This window comes from Varroa jacobsoni, unplaced genomic scaffold, assembly GCF_002532875.2.
Source record: "Varroa jacobsoni isolate VJ856 unplaced genomic scaffold, vjacob_1.0 contig00230, whole genome shotgun sequence".
Classification (NCBI taxonomy): Eukaryota; Metazoa; Arthropoda; class Arachnida; order Mesostigmata; family Varroidae; genus Varroa; species Varroa jacobsoni.
Window position 1 is genome coordinate 138,821 of NW_019214433.1, and position 17,677 is coordinate 156,497.

The following is a 17,677-nucleotide window of genomic DNA, read 5'->3' on the forward strand; positions in this document are numbered from 1 at the left end:
AACCGTTGCGTTCATGCCATGTGTGAAACGGATTACAAACAAGAGTTGAAACACGAACGAACCACTAACAATGCGATTTGGATAGGGCGCAGATTGTCATGGCAAGAGTTCGACATGACGTAAGAGTCACAGCTCATTTCGAATTGGCAGGGTGCGCGAGAATTTGTCGCAAAGTTTAGGGCACTCCATAATCCAAGCATTACCGCCGACATATACGTGTAGATCCCAGAAGACCTGGTCAATAAATATCAGCACAGATCGTCAGTGCATTGGGGTGTCGTCTATGAATGCACATATGGAACGTGCAACCGTTATATACCAAGATGCTATGCGATATATTTTGAGCGAAACAATACAAAAAACAAGAGAGCTCACCAATACGGCTGTAGAGACCTTTATGCTGTTATTATTATCATTACCACTATCAATGCACGCAGTCTGTTCCGTTTGTGAGTCCGCCTGTTAATATCATTGACATCATTCGATCGCCAGTTGCGTCTGCCTTCACAGTTATTGCAACAGCATCGCATTACGTCGCGAGAGGTCCTACTTGCTTTTTCTATTAGTTCTGTTTCTAGTCAGCGATCTCTGATTTTTTATTATGTTATTAATATCAATCAGAATAACAGATCGAGCCTGTGTGGGACGGTTCCGATCAAGCGACACGGACCCTGTTTACACAGACAACAGTTAACAGTCATTGAACAGTTAACGCTGTTTGGGCCGGCTGAAAACAGGACTGTTCTTGCTATCAAAACAACGGCTATCTAGGCCTGTCGCAGAGCGGCAGCTGAGAGTTAACTATGGAGGCTATTTTTTTTTTGCTGTCAAAACAAACAGGTACATATTGTATTCTATCTTATCCAGTAAAGTAAACAGAACGGGGTAGAATGTCATAATTGTATATAACTATTAACAGATGCGTTTATGAGGCACTACTGAGGCGTCTCACCTGTAATGGAAAGTTATGCTTCGACTACTCGCTCATTCATTGCAGAACCGTATTCCATTGGAACGCTTTCAGAGCGATAAACTTTTCTCGAGCATGAGGTTCTAGACCAGAATCGACGGCTTCTATTCAGATGAATGTGCCAGCTTTTGCAAGAGCGATTCCTGCTGATCAGCAATTTAGGCTGGTATCATCATGGCGGTACTAGTTGCGCGACCCCTAGCGCCAGCGCTCTGCGTGTATTTAAACGTATTTGACGTGCGTAAACTGTGATGTTTTCGCAACGGTCTGGTCGCATGGTAGGCCGCCGATGAAACCAAAATGCTTGTCGTACACGCGCCATTCATATTCATGTGCCTCGTGAAGGCAGCCACACAGTACATCTGTAGCTTGTGGCTGCATTTTGATGCTTGTTTCTCATAGGTTAGTGCTCAATCCAAAGAATTTACCACCAGCATAGACATCACCCCGGGACCGGTGCAGCCACAGCGCACCACCAGTACATCGCTATGATACGATGTTATATCCGGCCCATTTGTGGTCCACAAACCCAAACGACATTTTCGCTGAGGGCGTTTTGGCATTGCTAGCGCTTATCTGCTAGGGCGCCCTCTTTGCCCCTCAGAAAAGCAGTGACACCCAATAACTTAGCAAAATTTCCACGGTTTTGAATACACGACGTACCGCTTATTTCGATACGGCACATACGGCACCTAGTTTCTGCACAAAAAAAAACAGCTTCAACTGTTGGCGATAGTGGCCGGGCCGTGAACGCGGTCACGCCTGCTTCTGCACTGATATTGTCGTAACTTCGGTAACGCACTTGAGGTATTTCCGCAACGCCGTACCTTTCCATTGTTCGACTAATGAGGATCGATCAGACCCGGACTAGCCAATGGACGCTAGCATGATGCAGTAGTCCTCTTTTCTGTCTCCTTGCGTCTGAACTTGTTTTCTGTGTCGAGCTGCGGAGTCGTTGGGGGCATTCGTTCGAGACAGGCGTTCTGGCCGAACTGTTGGTGTTCTGCTCTTTCCAAAGAAAACAACAACGATCTCCCTCTTGGTACTAGGAGACTGGTTAATACATATGCAGCTTCTGTCGCATTGGCTGTTGCTTGCACTTGGAATACGCCGATGTCCAATCAGCTTTAGTCAGTCGTGTTGCCCCAGTGTACTTACTGGCTTCTCTGGCCCTCTGTCGATTCAGGCGCAATAGTCGTTCCACCGTCGGAGGCAGTGACCGGATTATGGCCTCTTCGTTTTTCTTTTTCTTTGGTACTTCGATCTTGCAATACTTGGGATCACATTCACCAGCCACGACTGTAAGGAGCGATTTCGGCTCGTGGCCGAGTGTGAACAGCTGTTGTCGCCATCACCTTTTTGCATTTGCCCGCGCTGGTGTTTGTTGACGAAACTGGACAGATACTGCGGAAGGGACGAAATCGAGCAGAAGCACTAGCACTTATGGGGCTGCTGTTATCGATGTTGGTGATAATCGTCGGTGGTTCATCCGAACCTCATCCAGGTTCTGAAACAGGGGCATAGTACTGCGTTGACTCTGGGTGCACTATATTTTTTTTATCGATAGTTGTATGATCTATTCATGTTTACCGCTGTTTATGTACTGTTGTTGTACTAATTATCGTAGCCCCTTGTTTGATCGTATCGATTACTACAATCATGAATTGATCGGCGAAGTTTGTGCTTGCGTTCGTTCTGTGAAAGCCAATAGTTTAGCTCTAACAGTGTTAGATGTGCTTGGATCTACCGCTGGACGCCACATCTGCCGCTGCTACTGCTGCTTAATAATACGTTGAGAGAGATACATCGGAATGACGAAAGACATGCACCGCAATCTGTGATTGCTTCATGCAAGCGTGTTAGCCTTTGTGCAATCGGAAGCCGAAAGAAAGGTTACCGATCCTGGCGACTGGATTACAAATACACGGATCATATTTGAAGGCTCAGGTGCCCTGGAAGAAGGCAAAAAATGACGGTCACTTCAGCTATGAGAAAGGTGAGGCGCCGATGTGTAGGCAGAACCAGAACGACACCATCACCAGAGCTGGAGCAGATAAATGAAGTGTTACTAATAGACAAATAGATCCATGAACGAAGTCAGTAAGTTTGTAGAGGCGGCGAATGAACTAAGCGTTCCGTCACGAATTGTTATTTCAATCCGCCGTGTCGCAGCTTTATGCCGTCGCCCTTATTGCATCTTGTCAATTTTAAGGTATCCATCTAACACATGTTATTACAGTCATTGGAATAGTGCATTAGAAAACAGATCCACGTGTACAAAAAGATTTTAGCAAAATCACTAGAGAGTCATTTCTACATGATCGCCGTTAACGCCGGACCTAACCAATATATAATACATTACAGCTTAAACTACGCTGGTCTTACGTCAGGTAATTGTTGATTTCCTCCGTTGATTTTCTCTATGAAATATACAATTTATTAGGTTTGTTCGAAAAGTAAAACTTAGAAGCCTCGTGGTAACGAAAAAAAAAAAGTGGACGTCAACCGATAATATTTAATGTTAGTTATTTTATGCTACACCGCCAGGAGATATAGCGCGCCGTTAAAATAGAAACGTTTAAAAAATCGTTCCTATGCTGTTATCCGGGTAATCAAGTAGGCATTGAGACGACTACGTTAACGATAGAAAATTAATTGGAATTCATAGTTTACTACAGATGACGCTTGATTATGACATCATATTAATTTCGCGTGCCGCGATTGGATCACTATCAACCAATTTATATATATATATATATATATATATATATAGTCTTTTGTTTTTGTATATAACTGATATTGGAACAACATCTTTTGTGTATGCTCTAGCTTCATTGCTACGGCCATGCCCATTAAACATGGTCAGCATTCAGCACAATTGTAGCTTCAATTTAGAACTCCTAGCTGTTTATCTGAATTTGTCTTTTTTTTTAGTCTGCAAGCACCTTTTTATTGTAGGTAGGTGTTGATTTGATAGTGTCGTCATACGAAAAAACGCCACACACAAACGATTTCAGTGGAGTAAGCGTAACATAAAAATATTAAAAGAAAAATCAAATGCGAGGGCTCAAAGCTTAATGGGTTCAAAAGTGCCGAGCAAAACAACGATACATTTCTGGATGACCCCAGTGGCAATTGATACCCTCCTTTTTAAAATGGTCATGGATTTCTGTATCACGATCCCAGGTGTTTGAAAAATTGTTTCTTGGGTCACTTCGATAAAGTTACGCCGAACTTTTTCAATGTAACTCTACTAAGGATCGACGGGCAAGTTTTCGTCGGATCGTTCGGAAACTGCATGAAAAATGCAAACGGCCAATTCAAGCAAAAAACGAAGTTTTTAATTTGGATTTATTGCAGCACAGAAAGATTGGGCAGCAGCTAATCTTCGTTCAATTCTAACGTAATACTATTATTGGTTTTTTAGTTGGTACAATGAATAACAAACGAACGTTAGCCCGGTACGGCGAAATTCTCCCCAATTTCAACGTAGATCCCTTTACACCCACATATATCTCTATGATCGACAACATCACACGCTAGGTATATTCATGTTGCCACAGACCCACAGTGCAGAATCGTGATAACATTGTTGCTGTCATATTCTGTAAAGCACACCGTTAATTTATGCGTTTATTTTCGAATGGCGTAATGAAGTGGCAGGCTAAATCACTGCAAGCCTACGACGTCATCAAATGTAGATACCTACTGTTATGGCCTACCTGAGAAGAACTCCTCCGGCAAATTTTGACTATTGGCATCGTTCGTAGAATTTGTATCAAACTCTTATACTTTGACCAGGCATTTTGCGTAGACCGAAACCAGCATGTGGTATCTATCAAAACAAATTTTATAACTGCAATTCCTCGTAAAAATATCGTCACAGTCGCTTGAAATCGAGGACATGTTAGATCTTTTTCCGTCTCATTTATCGCGTCTGCTTCGTATTGCATCGCGTTCATATCATTATCAAAATTAGTGACCTTCAACGCTTCGTATGGCTTCTATAAGGCCGTGTACAAATGGCTATGAGCTTGCTGCTACCTGCCGGCATCACAAACCGCGCGTAGTTGCAGAAATTTATCTACCATCTCCAGTGGCTACTGCCGTCCTTATTAAAGAATTGAAATTAAATCAATCCACCGATGACCACTGCGGGAATCAGGTGTCGATCGAAATCTCTCAGTATTGAGCTCATCGATAGTGGAATCGCGCAGTAGAACACCGATAACACTGAGTGAAAGTATAGGAAGGGAAATAGCCTGGCTTCTTACTTCATTGTACGGCTTCACTGCTGTTGTTATTGGCTCGGCAATATGAGACATTCTATATTCAAGTCGGTACACTCTTTGTTCCAGCCAATGTTTTGTTTTGGCAATATGGATGCCATTGTTGTCGCTTCGTTGCTTTGTCTCTCTGTGGGCGTGCGTTAATCGTTCAGATTGTCAGCCATTGCTATTGTAAATATTTTAGAGACTCCATAGACACATCGCCGGTGTATTCCGTGGTCGCGGCAGGCCGGCATCACTATCCGTTGGCCGCCACCAGGACATTGTACGACTGCAGCGATCAAATGGTCGCTCGCCAAAGAGCGTCGACGCGTCGTGTTATCGCTGTTAACGAAATCTCGAGCTCTCTGTGTTTTGTCTTTTTCGTCCTAACTAGCAAGGTAGTTGTTACCGCTGGAACAACGGACGCTTAGTGGGTGATCCTGACACGAGTGATGTTTAGCACTCGACAGCCTCCACGTCTTTATTTACCGCAGTCAGAGGCAGAGATACGTAAATAGATACGTGCATTGCAGGAGCAAGCAACGTAGAGCCAACTCTGCACGGGCAGTCTACGTATACGGTCTGGACGGCCAAATGTCATGAACGACCTGCTTCATATAGTGACGGTCCGGCCAAAACGATGAGCTACGCTAACTAATGCCTTATTTATTTGTAAAAGAAGAAAAACCACGCATAAGACTTATCTGGAGCTTCTATATTTTAGATATAAAAACGGATAATTTATAATATCAATCTCTCGTATGCTGTGAGGACTATATTAGACGATTTATACATTCATGTACTATGATTACAAAGATATATTTGCAGATAGTAAATTCTTTTGAACACTAGGTATTATGGAAATCCTGGCGGAATTACCAACTACCAATGGCAGGCCACGTTGTGTGTGACGAGTCCGACTTCGTACTCAACCAAGTAGAAATTCCGCCGAAGTACTTTTTTTTTCGTGCTGGCTAGCATCCGAAGCCGACTTCTGTAAGCAATGAAGAATGTTCAAGGCAGTAGTTTCCGTCGTCATCTTTATTTGTTGCACATATAACGTGTAATAAGCATGTATGGATAATGGATTAGAAAATTCTGAGCCCAGCCAAAATTGCTTTTACTTTGATGACACAAAAGCTAGGAACCGAATCCTGAGAAGACGACGTTTACGAAAAAAGCTATTGGACATTTCAGGGTTGAACGTAATTGTGTTCAGCTTATTTTTCCGCGCAAACCTCAAATTGACGTTGATGCGATAAATTCTGTGGTCTCCAACATAATCACATTATCGGTAGAGCTTCATCTAGTACTTGTGGAAATGAAGGCAACTAGCTATATGACCGTCCTGTAATTTCAAATTTACTTCATCGGACAACCTTGTCATTTAAATGGACCGTTATACCCTGTTGCACATAATCGTATTTCTTTTGCCAATTGGGAAGCTCCGAACTATTTACCTACCCGAAAAATCGCGCTGTCTAATGCTATTATTATTATTTGCTAGCCCATAGGTACGTACCAACGAAATTCCCCCTCATGTCGGGTTTGTTTGAGTACTATATGGAACCCATTGATCAGAGCAGACAACCTTTTAACCCCCCTCCCCAACAGGGAATTCCGTTCATGATCTATCGCGTATAGCTTTTAACAGTAACCAATTGTTTAGAAGGTCTTGAAATGCGGCCATGTGTAGTTCTCAAAGCATACGCTTCCGTTTCTTTTCAACCTTCCTGGAACCTCTCGAATTTCAATATCAACAAATAGTCGGACCAGGGATAAAGTATCAGAAGCGAAATCTGGCTCATCGGACTTTTTCGAACCCAACCCCGTTCTTGCGGTTCGTTCCGGAGTGTTTAGTTTCGACAGGTTCTTCTATGTACCTATGCGTGCTAAACACGAATGTCCTTCTAACAGATCTGGAAAACACCGCAATACTGAGAAGTGACAAAAAAAAATTAGATTACGAAGGCCACAGAGGCTGATTAGCGGCTTAGTTTAGAGATCGGCTGAAGAATGTAGAAAGCACGGACCGAACGGAACAAGATGGGAGTAGCTTTAACGAATAGAGACAAAATAGGAAATGACTTTTTATTCTTTACTACTTTTTGGTCTGTTGAAGTCAGTGATTATGGGACCTCACTCGAAACGCAAGAACACAAATAATAACAATACAAATAAATGCTAAAAGTTGTTGCCGCTTATACATTAATATGCAAAAAAAAAGATACAGGCAGATATGTATACACAGATACAAAAGTGCTGGGTAAATTTGTAGACGACGCTTAATCTTTTTGACAGACCCTGCCTTGAAAATGTTTTAATCATAATTTGAAAACAGAGGGAAATTTCTTTCTTGCGACATTAGTGGTGGGTCATGTTTTAAAAGTTAGCAGACAGCCGCATCTTTCTGAAGGTTCGATCCGAAAAACAACGACAGCCCAGTAAATAATGCGCAAAAAGATAGCTAACTACTCTGTCGTGGCACTTAAAAAGCAAAAATTAATCATACGTTAAGACCTATCGAAGACTTTGAGATATCTACGTGAAAGAACTGACAAGGTAGCCAACGAAGCATTTCATAAACGTGATATTTGTACAATGTTTGGACGCAAAACAGAAAGACGTCTTGAGGAGCGCGTCGATTCTCGCCAGTAAAGGTCGCTTTTGCTCCCAGTTGCGGGATTACTCTTTGTGTCTGCGAAGCCTCCTACTAAATACGATCAGAGGAGAAGGCACACAGTGAGATACAAGTCGTGGATCGAAACAAATGTACTTGGTAGCTTGATTTGGCTGACTTTCAGCTTGGCATAAGAATGAGATTGATGAGGGGGGTATCGAAGAAGTACGGTATATACGCTCAAGCGTACGCCATACGCTGCGTGCTCTCGCAAGACAAGCCGACAAGCGACAGAATCAATACAGACTATTTGTTATGGCATACAACGTAACGTTATCAGATAACTAACTCTTTTTTATAGGCTGCAGCCGTACTGGTATCCTCGAACGGATGCTGAAACATGTGTCTTTTGTATTTGAAGCCCATACTTATTTGTGGAGTTGGATGAGCCCACTTATTTTGACCTATGTCATTGATAGTTTATAGTAGTATTCGCTATCTAACTTCATTATTATGTGGCCCTTTTTATAAAGGGCCGCATTATAATTTAGTACTAGTAAAAGTTATGAAGTTGTACTTGCTTTTTCTGTGTTGTACGATTGGTTACATACATCGGCCAAATTCGCTTGTGCTGATACAGTATCTTCTATTGCAATTAAACCAGCATGGCGACAACGAAGTACTATTATACTATGCGTTGAATTTGCGTGGTTCTACGGACGGCTGCGTTTACGCTCGGCCTTTATTTCCAGATTGACCCACTAATTGAATGGGATAACTTCACAATGAGAATTAACGAATGAGCAAATTGTTCTCTCTAGTGAAACCCGGGATGCATAACGTGAAACACATAGGTTCAATGAATGATCACCGGCGGCAGAAAAGATGGGTGTAGACGTGCTGTGCACGCAGACATGCAAATGGGATACAAGCCACAGAACATGATGGCTATGATTCCTATCGTATTGGACGCTGCGTATGATTGTATGGCATGCGTCTCAGTCTATTGCATGCTGCACGACTCCCACAACTTTACTGCGAGTTATTGTGGAGTGGCCGGCGGAACAAGAAGCCGCAGTATCGTAAACGCTGTCCAATGGAGCTGGGGGACGTCAGAGGGTCAAAATCAACGCCATCTGCTTCGATACACGATACACACCAACTAAAAGCGATAGCAGTAGCTGTAATGGATAGCTCAACCAACACTAAAATCCGGTTCAAAGTAAGATGCTCAGAAGATCATTCCGGCTTACATTGGCCAATTGGGTGACTTGTCTTTTGTACAGCCTCTTTAAGGGTCAGGGAAAATTAACTGGCAGCTAGAGAGGCTGTCTAACCATGATGCAAGAAAAAAACTTGCACAATGACCGACGGCGACTAAGTGATTGGTAAGCTAATGGAAGTCGAATTCACGTGTGTGTGGGCTGATCGAAAAGTTAGATCTTGCAATTCTGATCTGCATGCATCTGTATGCTCAGAATTTCTCCCGGATGTGACTCAATGAATGTTCGTACCATACTTAAATGGCTCTACTGTTTCGGACAGAAACACGGCGCGTTGGCGTGTTATTGTATAATAAATAATAAAACTTCCAGCTAACCCTGGGCTACACAATTCAGCTGCAGCTTATCACCCGTTCCTGGAGGGTTCGATTTTATATAGCATTTTTACTACTCAGTACCTAAACTGTGAAGTAAGCTGTCTCGAACATGTTTCTAATGTTTTTTTTTTATCTTTCATAAAAGTGAGTACTCGAGAACGCACATAGCTTGGACGTCTCTATAAACCGACGAATCGTAGTTTATTTGCAATGACTTTGGTTGAAAAATCGGCTTTTCTTTTTCAGTGGATATCTTTCTCGTGCAGCCTTTACCACAGGCAAGGTATTAATTGCGTTTGACGCAACGATACGGTCACAAATTAAATAAGCCCGCTGCCGTAATCTGTGCACTGTGGATGCCAGTAGCCAGATAGAATACATTACATTACTACGTCAAACTAATCGATGGAACATTTACAATCATTATAGATAGTTGCCCTGTATGTTTCACTACTGAGCCCTGTTGCAATTGCCATCGCTATAGACAAGCTCTCACAGACATTTCACCAATAAAAGCACTTAGCACAAGTTACTCAGGTGACCATCTTGGCCAGGCAGAAAATTTCGATCAGATCGATCGATTTTTTTCTATTGTCAAACGGCTATAAGTATACGCAGTAAACAGCATCGCTGACTCCCTTTCTTAAGCGACATAATTCCCTTCTAATGAAGTTAAAAAAATAATCAAGAATATAAAGCGACTAAGATGGTACGAATGACAGTCAAATAGAAATTCAAGCTAGGGTGCTACGCCAATATTATTTATTGAAGCTTTTGGTCACTTGAAAAGTCCGTGACAGATATATATATATACATATAAAGATAAAGTAGAATAATATCATAAAAGAAGTAACCCTTTGCACCTTTAGGCAAAAAACCAATATAGGTTTTTCCTACCTTTTGCTCTTTGAGGTAAACGCCGTGAAGACGAAACAGCTTAAGTCATCTCCCGGGGTGGTCTTTCTCCGAAGCAATGCGTCCAGGTGCATTCTATATATTAGCAATAATGTAAAAATAATACATTGCTATGATCAATTTCTATTATTCTTAGTTGTCAGTGTGGGCTATCGCTTTTTTCGCCTCCACTAAAAACAAGTTATAAACGATCATCAACATAATCATCACACAGATTCGATCGGCTTAAACTGATGGTCGTCAGAGGAGGATAATAGCCAGTATTATAGAACTATTGACGTGCGTTCCTGCTATCGCTTGTCCTGCGGAGCAGCAGATGTAAGGCGTATTGCACTACAATGCAGGTGCCATGACTGTTACACATGAACTTTGTAATTTCGTCTGTCAATCACATCATTGAACCTATTCAAAAGCTTTATTCGGGCATATGCTCACACCAACTCACTACCGATTCCAACCTGAAAGGAAATATCTAGAAGCAACACGACGCCAAATTAGTAACCACCGTTCCGTTACCTGTACCGGCAGGTTGAGTGGTAATAGACAAGCCTTAATGGAAAGAAGTTAGTGAAGCAATTTGAACAGCCTCTTCTAAATCGTTATTTGGCCAGCGGATGTGCCCGCGAAACATGGACAGGTAACGGAATAAAGCAATAGCTGTCGACCCATAGGTGCCAATGGTTAAGTTAACCGCTAGGTGTAGTTACTACTGCATGAGCGTAAATGGCGCGCAAATTCAATCATCCATCTACATCCTAATAGACGGGCTGTCTAGCAGTCAGTCCATCAATATCTGCTATTGTTTTTGCACTAATCGGATTTATCCGATTAAAAAGTGCGAATCGTGTCGATCAACGCTTGTAAAATGACAGCGCCAGCCACAAATAGTAGATTTCCTTCGATCAGGATTGAGTTCCACGGCAAAGGCTACTTTGTTTTCGGCTGATTTCGCTGTGGTCAGCTTTCCCCGATTGCGCCGTTCGGGATGGTGGCCATGATAGCATCAGACATAGAACAAACGTCGGTGTTCGCGTCTGTTCGTATTGCTTCAGCACTTTCAATTCAATGTCTCGTTCTCCATTCGTCACGCGCAGTCCGTTCGAATTGTCAATAACGCCGCTGTAGCAATTCAACAAACGCATGAGCAATCAGTGCCCCCTCCTGTTAATGTAGGTACGGCTAGCGCCCCATATCGTCGCCACCGCTAGTATGATTATAACCATTTCTACAACTAGTACTACCACAGCGCCCATAATGGGCACTACTTCTAATATAGCGACACTGCTGTTCAGTATGCTTGTGGTGGGGTCGCTCTGCCGCCACACGCGCCGTGTCGTGTCATAACGAAGGCCAGCAACATAGCGCCGGCATTGTTCCTGATGTTCTTGTTGTTGGAGCTGTCTGTCGTAAAACCCCTGTGGGGAGAGGTCAGTGTCCTAAAATGTAGTAGTTTTACTGACTGTGTACAGTCAGCGCCGATGATGTTTCCGTCACCGCTGTTACTTCTGCCGCTGCGGCCACCATGAAATAGTTAGCTTTTGTCTGAGTGGGTAGCCAACGAGTGCCCCCATGTGTCTATCTGTGTGTCCCCGCTAGTGCACCTCAGTACAGGCTAGATCGCCGACCTGTGCGGAAGTCTGTTCTACTACTGTTTGAACTACTACTAGACTAAACCGAGTGAAGAGCTCTCTACATGCGCGATGCCTATGCAACACAAACGATGACCACTAAGCTTACTCCAGGCATACGGCAGTACCTAATCGTTTTACCGTCATCTGTGCGAAGATATACTTAACCATTGTTGTGGACTCTATTTTCCAAGTGGTTCCGCTTTTTTGCGAACACGAAGTAATTGTGATTCATCAAAATACTAACATGCTGTTTCAGCCGGTGAGTACAAAGTGGAAAAATCGTATAGATGCTACCCGTGCAAAATTTCCTGTAAACTTACAGTCTTAAGTTGTTCTTCACAATGCCGCAGCGGATGACTCTCCAGACGCAATATAATTGAATTTACTAATTTTTATTAGAAACTTATAATTGAACAATAATAAAAACGAATTTAAATCGGCCAAAAGCGATGAAAACAGAACTGGCAAATAGTTATTGCATCGGCTTAAAGAGTAGACTCGCAAATCGCCCCCGGGATCGTGTTCCACCACCACCACCATCGCAGATCGGCACCTGTGCCTTTAGCCTCCTGTTCTACATTCCACTAAAATGGTCAGACATATCATTGTCTTCATCTATAGACCCCCTATTTCATTTCTCTACGATCCAGGATCTGGCATTGACATGGTTCGCTGCTTCATCATTTACTCGAACATTTCATCGTGATATATTGACCGACCGGCACAGCAGAGGCATCTGCTCTTGTGTTGTAGTAGTCACGCGGGCACAATTGTAACACGCATTAACTCATCGTTATTTTTTGCGGGCGAGATGGTAACTTAATGAATAACCGTAGCTATTCGTTCGCGTTTCCGTATCTTGAGCAAGGGTCTAAGGCTGTGGCTATTGCAAGCCGATATAAGACCTATTCAATTCATTTCTCAAGAAGCATTTATTTTTTTGCTAGGAAAGTGATATGGCGGTAAAGGCCTGAACGACCCGAGGTTATCGAAAGGTTTTTTTTGCCGCTATCAGCTTTTCCTACTATGTAAACAACTCCTTGGCATTACCTCTCTGACTCTGTATTCAGGACACATTCTCACTAGAAGGTCTAGCCCGGGCGGGTTTTGGTAAACTTGTTTGAGGCTTCTTTCAACAAATCTAAAAAACGGCATGGTAACAGGATGCCATGGTAATTATTTGTCAACAAATTGAAACCAGCGATGGCCGCATGTTCATGGTTACAATGGTAACGCATTTAAAAAGGGTCACATTAGGCAGCCAGGTAGCGCTGCTTCGCCAGAGGGCATCAGACTAAATGTGCGACAAGAAACAGTTAGATAAACGTAGGTGAATAATATTCAGCGAAACGCCAGAGCATATGGTTTTTGTTTTTAGTTTGAGTCTGCTTTGCGAATACATGCTGCTCCTGCTGGGACCAACTTTCCAAACAAATAAGTCGATAGGAAGATCAAAATGCATACGATAAACAGAGCTGAACGTTATGCTGAGGCTCACTTGAATAAAATCCTGGCTTTCTGGAGGCTACCCATGATCAGACAGAACATGGCAACGCGACTCCCCACGTTCCCATGTCAGCATCAGTATCCGTCTTCGTTAGTAACTACTGTGTTTGTAAGGTTACCGGACAGTGCGAGCGTAAAATCACACAGACGGGACGTGCAATCCGCATAAATGATGGCCGCTGTATTTCTGATGGGGCTTTACCTCTGAGCTCCCAGATACTTGTTCTGAAACGTTTGCCCCCTCCCCTTGTCACCTTGAGTTGGTGCATAAAGCACAGGTGGGATGGCTGCTCCTTCTTACGGGTCTGCTGTTGTGAAGACGGCACCAATACGAGTAGAGGGGCTTCTGCTGTACTTGTTGGTGCTCGTTGCTATTCGTCACCACCGTGGACGCCATCGGCAGATTTTCAAAGCCGCCCAATACCCTGCGTAGCACACAACCCCCTGAATACTGAGAGAATAAACATCAGGCTATAAAGCAGATTGCGAACAGAATTTTCAGCAGGGGCTCTCTTCTGACGCGCGGGAATGAGTTTTGAGCTCTCGGAGTTGTTGTTGGAGCAGTAGAGATTTACACGAATGCGGCTGAGTGCGCGGAGCGAGGTCCTGGCATAACTGACATAGCTAGGGGCCCAGTCCTGCTCGGCGCTGCAATCTAAACGGCCTTTCATGCCCCTTCGAGCATTTTCATATCTTAGATTTGCATGCAGGTCGCCAGCAACAGCATATCGAAAGAGAGGGTCGAATTGCCTGCTGGCTAAATAGCTATCTATCCACATATCTGGTTCTCGAATGGGTGTAATGAGAGGGCCAAAAGTGTCCGTCTGTTTCTGCAAGATCTGAGGTCAGTCAGATGTTGAAAATTGCCCGTATTGCGTCGGTTTTAACCTAACTGGGCCCCCTTAGTCTATCTGGCCGTCGTTTGTATACATCGCTTCGAGTGATCTTTCGAGATGATTGACAAAATTGTTCATGCCCACGTAGTTAAGAGCAGGAAATATTTCATCGGAGAGACAAGCCCTATATTACTACAGTAAATTGAACTGTGTTCCTGTCATATGGACCAAACATTTTCAAGACACTTTAGAAGGCCGATATATTGTATGTGTGCGTGTATCTCTCTGGGTATATCGTGTTTCGGACCCGGTTCAATTTTGCTTCGGTATGCCGGACCAAGAGTGGATAATGGCGTTAAATCGTTGGGCAGTGCTTGATGCCAAAAATGAACTCATGAATAAGCTTGACGTTTTCAGTTTTAAGGTAACGATGACCATACATATAAACGAACGTATTGTGCATAGTTAGTTTACCTGTGTGGTACTTAAGGTGTTATTTCATAGAAAGTCATGGCACTGAAGAGCTGCTTGTTGCTATTTTCGATACTGATTTAATTTGTCGATAACAGATGCACACGAAAGGACCTATTGACTAATGCTTAACATTTTCTAATATTACTTTGTATTGTTAGGCCGTCCTAGTGCTGCCCCCCTGGGCTGCTATAAACTATTATTGTTACTACGGTTATGTACTGTAGAGCGGAAGCGACTGACGAAGCCCCTGTCGGCTTTGTACATACGTACACAGAGCTGCCCCTTAACAGGACAACGCAAGAAGCCTTTTAGAGAAGCGCATCGGGTTAAATGTGCGCGAAATAAATAAACAAGTTGGGACACCGGTTCATTGTGTCCATATTAGCCATAGCACCAATCAACCCGTAGGTGAAATGTGCCTCAACTGGACTTCGCTATTCATACGCATATCTAAGGGCCCGCAACCGTCACACACATATATGTGACACATTGGGGTGTGCAGACACATAGGCGGACATAAACGTCAGCCGAGTTTGGACCGGATGTCTCCGGGTGACCACGCTGTAGCTACAGAGCGATTGCTCACCACTAAAAATTGCGTTTAATGTAGCGGTGTTCATGTTGGTAACGGTAGTGATGATAGAAGCGATATGGCCGCAGATAACGTAACAAGCAACAGGCAACGGCGCAGGTAGAGGAAGTAATGGCAGCAGAACGATTCCATTGACGCGATCCTGCAGCGCGCTAACTTTATTGTATATGCGTGTGTGTAAGTACACGAAAAAAGCGACACGACAATTTCACCGCTAGAACTACCGCCGTGGTAACTGCCCGTTTGCAGGGATCCGGACCCGACCAAGCACCAAGAGCTCATTTAACTGACTGGTCAACAGCGACAAATTGTCGCTGGTTCTCTTCTGCCCAGCAGCAGCTGGCCGTTTGTTGTTGTCAGTGGTAGAGACAATGGTTTCACTTTTCAGCTGGCATCAGTAGACACAGCGACGAGTGCCAGCGGGGCTGGAGACGACAGTTCGATACAAACTATTCACAAATGTTGCTTATGTCCCCTAGCCATACGTGCTGCGACATCTATAGCGGTAATAGGAAGGAAGTCCGCCATATTGTATTGAGCCTGTCGTTGAGAGCCCCTAGCCGCATTGGCCAACAACGGGATGAAAACGTATTATTACCATAACAATAATAAACGTCCATAATTAGAATAACAACATAGACGACAAGGTGGCGATCGTGTCGATGGTGATGAGAGGAAACAAAAAATAGCTTTTTACATCGATGAGCCAACCATGCGCGCATGTATGTACCGAGTAATCCGTTTGGCACCCATTCGCGCGTCGAAGAGTAATGCAAGTACAAAAAAGACCAGCTATTTTCAAACGTAGGAGACAACTAAAGGATATAGAGAATCGGTAACAAAAAAGCGGGCTGTGAAAGACACCGGATGCCTTTATGTGTGCTTACGCATCTGGGACAAGCTTGAGGAGGGAACGGGAAAAGTAGTGGGTAGAAGCTTGCTACAACAAGCTCACTCCTAGATCCTGTTTGAATCTCTGGTAGGACATAGAAGATCCTTTGAATTATTTGAGAGTTCGTCCGATAGCGACGACTGTCAATTGATTACACCGTTACGCTAAAAGCATCCAAAGATATCGCCAAAATATTAGCCGTGGTACGTTGTGGAGGCTACAAGCTGAGGAAGGCTAGATCGTCTAAAAGTAAGCGTAACAGCCAATTTAGCATACATTAAACCATAGAGCAAATGCGTGCGACTGATAGCACGAATCGTTACGTTCGTCTTACGACAAAGCGCTATCAGTAAGGCTCGCCCTCAGCGAACGCTGCCTGTGTGTGGTGTAATGAGGCTCTTTGTTATTCGCACTTTATATTCAAACAAATGATTATGTAATAACAATGGGGAGACGCTGTTAGCATCTGTTACCATTTGCGACTCTCAGCCCCTATAGTTTCCATACGCCTAAAGCAAACTACAGCAAAAGGGCGAGACCAAAAGGCCACAAGGATCAAGCACAAAATTCGACTAATAGATCATATCGTCGAGCGAAACGCATTCGCTTGTGTAATCGTGTGAAATACTATCATAGGCAGATAAAATAAATACGTGTACCTTTCCTTTTCTAGTACATATTACGTATATCTAGCAAGCGACATCGCATTAATGGCACTTTTATAATAACGCGTTTAGCTTTGTTGTATTTCTCAAAGCGGAACCATCTTCCAGTGTTCCCTAAGTCCGACATCGCTGTTAGCCAAATCTCACGCCAAATGGCGACGACTTAAGTGAAAATTTAGTCCATTGTTGCAGTATTCTGCCTCGACTGTTGTATATACTGCTCGCGCATTGCTGCATACCGTGGCCATGGAAGTCGGGTGCAGAGGTGGGGTCGCCCTGGCCCCACTGGCGAGAAGGGGCACCTGATCAGCCTTTTCTACTACGGGCTGCGGGTAGCGGTCGGAAATGGGCAGCGCAACAAAGACAGTAGTCGAGATCGACTAAAAGCTGGGAATGTAGATCGATCTCGGAAGTGAGAGCTCTACTTCCTAGTGACCTTCGTCGTCGTTCTGTATGGGACAAGAAAGACTATGTGAAACTCTACAGCGGATCTTCACAGAAACTAGAGACATTTGGGGCGAGAGCGTCATCTGCGACATTTTAGCATAAACAACCAGCGTTTCTCTAACTAACGCAAATTGTAGTATCTATGCGTGAAACGGTGCCCTTAATGTAAAAGAATAGCACATCATCGATAGGGTCACTGTGTTACTTTGGTGTTGTAAAAATTTGCTGTCGTTTTTCATGGGAACGTTTGTAACGAAA

The 17,677-nt window shown here is 43.6% G+C and overlaps 1 protein-coding gene across 6 annotated transcripts in view; it reads left to right on the forward strand.

Annotated features, from left to right (window-relative positions):
• The window catches only part of Rhp (GTP-Rho-binding protein rhophilin), a 151,587-nt gene that overhangs the window by 119,656 nt on the left and 14,254 nt on the right, over positions 1-17,677 (forward strand). The window contains exon 1 of one of the 6 annotated variants that reach the window (XM_022851482.2): positions 12,206-12,266. The exons of the other annotated variants lie outside the window; for them this stretch is intronic. Coding sequence (XP_022707217.1) covers positions 12,252-12,266 — 15 coding nt within the window. The 5' untranslated portion in view covers positions 12,206-12,251. Of the gene's footprint in view, positions 1-12,205; positions 12,267-17,677 lie in introns of those variants that run through there. 6 annotated transcript variants of the gene reach the window in all.